Source organism: Echinops telfairi, unplaced genomic scaffold (assembly GCF_000313985.2).
Source record: "Echinops telfairi isolate 266 unplaced genomic scaffold, ASM31398v2 ScPeMD7_7421;HRSCAF=8459, whole genome shotgun sequence".
NCBI lineage: Eukaryota > Metazoa > Chordata > Mammalia > Afrosoricida > Tenrecidae > Echinops > Echinops telfairi.
The window spans coordinates 11,880,889-11,888,324 of NW_022111321.1; the positions used below are offsets into that span (position 1 = coordinate 11,880,889).

Genomic DNA, 7,436 nt, shown 5'->3' on the forward strand with positions numbered 1-7,436 from the left:
TCCCCATTTTCCCCTCCCTCTCACACCCCTCCTCCCTCACAAACCCTTGATAAGTTATAGATTATTCTTTTCATACCTTACATCATCCTCTGTCGCCCCTCGCCCACTTTTGCATTGTTCGTCCCCCTGGGAGGGGTTCTAGGTTGATCCTTGTGATCAATTCCCTGGCTTTTCTCCCCCCACCCTCCCCTAATCCTCCTGGTATCTCTACTCTCCTTGTTGGCCCTGAGGGGTTTATCTATCCTGGATTCCATGTGTTGTCGGCTCTTATCTGTACAAGTGTGCATGTTCGGGTCTAACCCGATTTGTAGATTTCATATACAGAAAAACATTTAAAAGCAAACAAAGCTAACAAGAATAACAAAGTAAAACAGATAAAGACCTCTTTTGAAAAGAAAGCAGAAAATATTAAACACTAGAACAAATTTAAGTGGATCATAAGGGAGATCGATAAGGTGCTAACGTTAACGTTACTGCCCCTGCAGCTATCCCCCTTCCAAAGCATGCTGCACGTGAGCAGGGCTGTCCACGTGCTTGGTCTCTGAGCAGAGCAACCGCACCAGGAGCTGAATGCACATCTGTTTCTCCTTCACTTTTAAAAAACCGAAGCAGGTTCAAATGCATCAAAAGGGTGATTGAATTATAAGATACTACATTTTGACTTAACTACATCTTCCATAACCAACTTTATAATGAGTTGTCTGATAACAGAGTGTTCAAAGCCCTCAACTATGATTGGAGGGGATTCCCCGGAAACTTAACCATGTGTGGATCCTGAAAATGCTTTTTGGGCTTCTACTGTCATCCAGAGCTTTCTGCAAACCAGGTGTTGACAATTTAAGCTCTGATACCATTCCCTCCTTTGGATTATGTTATTTATAACCTCTGTAAGATCACATTTCTGAAAAACATTTTGATGACATGGAGTAATGCTCTCAATGCCATGGAAATATGCTGAGACAATCAGAAGAGAAATTGTTACCCAGATTATGATCACTATTCTGTAATTATATAAACCAGATATTTATACACACGCATCTATATGTATCGACCTCAAAGCAAACCTATTGCCTTCAACTTAATTAACTCTGTAGCAACCTTGTACAGAGTTTCTGAGTTGGTAAATCTATTTAGGAGCACGCAGCCTCAACTTTCTCCTGAGGAGTGTCTGGTGGGTTTAAATTGTGCCAATCGTGGGTGGTTAGCAGCCCAGTCCCCCCCCCCCCCACAGAATTATATATAATACCTGGAAACTCTACATGTTACAGAGCAGCGCTGCTCCATGGGGTTTTCTTGGCTGTAATTTTTATGAATGCTCATCACCAGATCTTTCTTGCGAGCTATTGATGGGTGAGTTTGAATCAACAACTATTTTGATTTGTAGTTTAGCACCAACTGCTTGTGCCACCAGAGACTTCTCATTCTTTCCTGTAGCCAAAGGTTTCTATAAGGAGGGTAAATGCTGTTGTTGGGACAGACTCTTTACTTCATTCCTGGAGCTCACGCTGACCTAGTGGCAATCCCTCCTGGAGGTCTTAGGGGAGCAGAGGACCCAAGAGAAGAAAAGGGAGAGCACCCCGACCAGACACCTGGGTGGGGACCTCTGAAGTGAACGTGCGATTGTTTGGACCCATTTCCACCCCAGGTTGGGCAATCTCAGGTGATCACGCTGTGTTTCTGATCTTGTTCTGCAAGAAGGCACCGCTCTGCGAAGCATCCGCTTGAGCACAGGTGGAGGCTGTGATGATGCGATGCTTGAGATGTGCTTCTCAGAGGTGAGCTTGTGAGTAAGACTGGATGCTTTTTACTTTCTGAGACAGTTTTTTTCCTTTTAGGCTTATTTAAACTATTGATCTTTTTACAGATATCATATACCAAGAGCGAAGTCCCTGGATTGTAGTGTTGGGGTATCTTTCTAAGGCTTGACTTTAATTTTTCATTTCAAATCTTTTGTTCTTTTGTAAGTTATGTGCTATACTCTGCGTTCTAATACTGTTTCACAATGAAGGTCAAGGAAAGAAAGGTGCTCAAGGTCACACTGCCATCGAATCGATCTACCTATAGCAACCCTACAGGACAGGAGAGAACTGCTCCATAGGGTATTGGGGACTATAGACATTTATGGAAGCAGACAGCCTGATCTATTTCCCGTGGGGCAGCTGGTGGGTTTGAACCACTGACCTTGAGGTTAACAGCCCAATGCTTATCCTAGAGTGTTTCAGGGCTCCTTGAGACTCATGAATCATTCAGCATAAGGCATACTTACAACTACTGGGATGGAGCAAACCATGTTAGTGACCCCAAAGGGTTTGGTTATGGCTACCCACGCAGTTGCATCATCCTAAGTCAGTATGAGGGTCAAGTAAGTGAGGAAGTACCAGAAGCGCAGTGATTAAGATAAATAATATTAAGTAAATAAAAATATATGAGAAAATCCATGCTAAACAACATACCACATTTAAAAATAAACATAGTCCCACCTTGCCTCACCTGAATCCTGGCTCCAAGTTATTGGAAGATGTTTTGAAAGACTAGAGAGACTAACAGTGTTCATATGCTAGTGGTGGAATGAAGAGTAATATACACGTTTCCAAAGTTATACATATTTAAATATAGCACATATCCATTTGGTATGTTGTAGGGGCTGACGAGATTGTTCGACGCACAGGGGCCCTGGGCACAGGAGAGCGAAGCACTGTCTGGTTCTGCACCGTCGTCACAATGGCTCTCCCCCCGTGTCCATCCAGCCTGTCCAGTCCTCCCCTCCACCAGGCACGCTGTCCTTCTGCAGGAGGGCTCCTTGGTGACAGTACGTGCAAAGTGCTGGAGATGAAGTCCTGCCATCCCGGCCTCGAAGGAGCGCTCTGACTGTAATTCTTCAAAGACACATTTGTTGGCTGCTAACTGAAAGCTTGGAGGCTAAGTTGAGGAGCCAGAGGAGGCTCAGAAGAAAGGTTTTGTGATCTCCTTCCAAAAAAAACCAGGCTTTGAAAACCCATGGATGACAGTTCTATAGTGACACACTAGGGGTACCTATGTGGAACAGTCAACTTGATGGTAGCATTAAATACATAAATTAAACACCCATTCACGCTTTCAAGTGTAGATGGGGTGTGCCTTAGTGTGGGAGCAAGTAGTGTGCAGTAGTAGGAAACACTGATGCGTTCAAGGCACAAGAAATCATTTGTTTTTTCTTAGTGAAAATTTGGACAGAGGAGAGTCATGTTTGACCTGCCCCGGGCTACCAGAGGGTCCTGTAGTTCAGATTTGCCTCTAGGAGTCCTCTGGTGTTCCTCATCCTTGATCTCCTAGCTCTTCCCACACTTCAGGCTCCTTCACACACTGCCATTGACATGCTCTTTTCTTTGAACGGCCCTGTCCCTGGGGCTTCATATCAGACACCTTTTCAGGTAGTTCAGGATCATCTCCGATGCCACGTCCTCAAAGGGTTCTTTCCAGACTAATCAGCGATGGGGACCCTCTGTCCCAATTATTATTTCATTCCCAATTATAATCTTGATTGTAATTTTTCCAACATCCCTTGTTACTTCCAGAAGTGATCTTGTCTACTTATTGATTGGCTTGCTTGTTGATATCTTTCATCATTCCCATGCTTGCCATGTGGCAAGGTGTTCTTGCTCTCTGGTTTAAGCTTTTCGGACAATATGTCATAAGGAAGACCAGGGAGTGCTGACATATTTGGATAAATCCTTCAATATACCAAGGTGATCCCATTCTTCCCATACATACCTGCCTAGGATAGACTCTGGCCTTATTCCTGCAGACTGGTCAGGGGTGACTAATCTTATCTCTAAAGGCCAGATAATTGTTCTTTTCAGCATGGGAGGCTATATACTAGCTGGACAGCAGCTATTGACAATATATAAATCAGTGCTTGTGTCCAGGTTTGGACCAAGGCCAATGGTGACTAACGAGACTAGAACCAAGGTCTCTGATCTATTCTGACTTCAGAAGCAGCCCTCCCAATGGGAAACGCAAAGCCTCTGCAGTTATCGGGTCTCTGAGTGCCATGGTGCTAACTGGAGGCAAGATGTATGTGGAGAAACGGGGTCCACAGCTTGGTGGTAGCTATAAATTACAACTTGAAATTGAATGAGGTATTCCAAGTTATTTTGAATTTAGCTCCTCAAAATACTGTGCTTAAGTCAAAGGAAATTCAATTCACCAGGCCTGGACTGAGCATCCACTAAGAGGATTATATGCAGGGCTGGTATTCAAAATGGTTAGCGGGTGGTGTGGTAGGGAATCGGTCAATTAGAACGGGCAAGAGCTGTCTATAGCCTGCGGGGACGTGTGGGTGTGCACCGTGGGAAGCCAGTTTTGAATGTGACTATCTGAGCTGCACACAGGTGTAGCCTGGCAGGAGGGAACGCAAACTTGGGGCAGAATTGGTAGTCACAGATTCCTGACACACAAGGCCCTATGCAAAACCGACCCTGCCGCACACCTTCCACTAACGGGGAAATTTCATCCTTGGTGACCCATCCTTTCGATGAAGGATTGCCACATTCCTGTAACGTGCAAAACCACTTGGAAGTAAATACCCATTGAGCCATTTTTAAATCACTTACTGAAAAATTTGACTATAGATCACATGTAAAAAATCATTTTTGACAGTCAAATGGGAGATATTTTAAAAAGAAAAACAAGAAAGAGTAAGCAAATAAGATATAGACAGTTCCTGGGTAACAAGTGATGAATCAACCTTCCCAAAGCTTATTAGCTTAAACTTTTCAAGTACATGCCATGGTTCATAGTAATGAACGAGTACTATTTTTCTACACACGTCAAAGCATTAATATTATTATAATATTGTGTTAATGCTCTTTTAGGTATCTGGAAGTGTTTCTTTAGTGTTTATGCATTGAAAATTACATTACGTATTATGTCGTAAGACAACCATTTAACTAACTGATGTTAGAAATGAACAATACCTAACTCTTAGGACGTGCATACAAATTCAACTTGAAAGGCCGTTGTAGAAACAGACTTTGTTCATGATCCAGGGACTGCCTGTGGTTCAGAAATAGACTTTAGAAAGGAATGCCCTTTGAATAAAAGAGGTTCAGCACAGAGGAAAAACTTGATCCACTTTTAATTTCAGTTAAAATTATCCCGAATACAAGAGTTATTAAAAAAAATTAAACACGGGAAATCTTTTGATGTGACTGTTAGGAAGCTTACCCCTAAATCGATCATCTACATCTAGTCTGCACACCTTGCCACAATCCTCTTTCTCCCTCCCCCCACAATTCCTCAAATAGTTTTAACTTTGTTTAAAAGCATTGCATTGCATGTACTTTTGTAAGCCACTCCCAAGTGTAAGGGATGAGACATCTAGACAGGCATTTATTCTTTCATGTACTCGGTCATGATGTGTTCATGTGCACTTACTATGTACCAGAGGTTGGTTTTCAATGACCAAGAGACAGTATCTATTAGACGTCAGTGGATTATAAAATGGCTTTAAAAGAGGAACCGATTTTTACTTATTTTCCCTTTCCAGGTTGTCCTGGAGGGCAGGGCAGGAAGAGGGAATCGTGCAAAGATTGACCAACCTGGGCAAGGTGGTAGTTGTTCCTTGAGGTCCTGGAAGTGGCTGCAAACAGGGAGGGGGCTGCCGTGGAACACTTCAAAGCGGTGATGAGGAGGACGACGAGGCCAGATGCAGGGAGCACCTTCATCTCCTCCTGGTGGCTGGGTAATTATAACAGCCCGGGGACGGCAGACAGTGCACATTTGCACTTCGACCTTCAGCTGCTTTTATAGAGCCACACAGGTCTGGGCCCTCAGAGCGAGGATGATTCATGTCTCAAACTGTAATTACACAGCTCGTTTCTCTCCCTGATGATGGGGTTCCTCAACAGTACACAGGAGCCAGGGAAAGCTTCCTCCTGTGTGATTTACCAAGTGACCAGGGAGAAAAATGTCACTTTTTAGGTTAATGAAGTTGATCGGCTTTGACACAAACTTGGGCTCACCTGGATGAATTTGTGCCCGACTCCCTTGGAACATTTGACTAGTGTTAATTTGGGAACCTTTCCCAATTCTGATCGCAAAGAAAGGAAAGGATGAAAAGAGAAATTAGTTTGGTCTCTCCGTAATCCTGGGCTCCCCATACATTCGGTCCAATCGCCTATATCTTCTGCATCCTTTTAGGCATTTCTTGGTAATGAGTGCTGTTCATAATGATGGTTGTGAGACAAGTAGGATCCTGAGTCATCACGGAGACATTATATTACACTGTGCTGACTTAGGGTAGAAGTGAACTGATACCTGTTAGAAAGCTTGTTGAATCAGTCACTACAATACTTCCTTAGCTAACCCAAATATTAGTCAGGACTCCTCCTTCTCTGACCATTCTGGCTAACAGAGGGTGTATTCTATCTATTTTTTCCTTGTTCTGATTAAGATGGGCTGTGATCTAGGGGTGGTATGGAGAAATGACGTTGGGTGGTTGGACAAGCACTTTGTATACAAACAAAAGCCTCTGCCGTCCAGTCAATGGTGACTCGTAGTGACCCTCTCGGGGTTTCTGGGCTACACAGCTTTCCAGCGGCAGAGAGCCCCGCTTTTCTCTTGTGGCCCCACCCAGTGGATGGCAGTTCAACTTTTGCTTGATGGCCTTACCCAGGTGCCTTGATTCAAAGTGAGATTAAATTTTGGTTGAGATATGTTCTATATGTGTGAAGCAGGGTTAGTTATTTAACCTCTGTCACATCATTTTTTGTTTAGTTTCAAATGACTGACAATATGCTACTGGAGTGTGACCCCTCAATGGGAGAGGGGGAGTATAGAATAGAATTTGGTGCCTCTTGGCACCACCTGGGCCTCCACTCTACTTCAGCTCAAATCCCGGTTCTGACACCAGTTCATAAATATGACTTTGGGCAATTTTTCAATCGGTTTCACCTGTGGTGAAAATATAAAATATATATAGTCTATAGGTATAAAATATAACTTTTTAAAGGACTGTTAGTAACTAATTCAAATCATTACAAGCCCTTTAACAAACTGGTCAGTAGACATTAATTCTTTCAAAATAATGTGTATTTTATCTTTTTATTTTGATACCTAGCATCTAGTATCTTTTAACCAATGATTTTGGACGGACGGACGGACGGACGGATGGATGGATGGATGGATGGATGAACAGACCAATGCTTCTCTAAGCAGAATCCCAGCAGCAACACTAAGACCAGGAACTGGTTCGAAATGTAAGTCCTTGGGCTCCACATCGGATGGACTGGAGTCTGTGTTTTACTAAGTCCTCCAAGCAATTCTAATTCCCATTATAGTCGAAAAAACCACTGGCCTCATTGAGTAAATAGTACAACAAAGTCTTTGATGAAATGGAATAAAAACCTAAAAGTAATTGCCTAGAACACCCTAAGCACAGATGGTATTCATTATCA

At 43.2% G+C, this 7,436-nt stretch overlaps 1 protein-coding gene across 1 annotated transcript in view; it reads right to left on the reverse strand.

Moving 5' to 3' along the window:
• Nucleotides 1-5,705, reverse strand: part of MMP20 (matrix metallopeptidase 20) — a 52,319-nt gene extending 46,614 nt beyond the window's left edge. The window contains exon 1 of the mRNA XM_004709009.1: nt 5,580-5,705. Within this exon, the coding sequence (XP_004709066.1) occupies nt 5,580-5,705 (126 nt within the window). The remainder of the gene's footprint in view (nt 1-5,579) is intronic.
• Between the last annotated feature and the right edge of the window lie 1,731 nt (nt 5,706-7,436).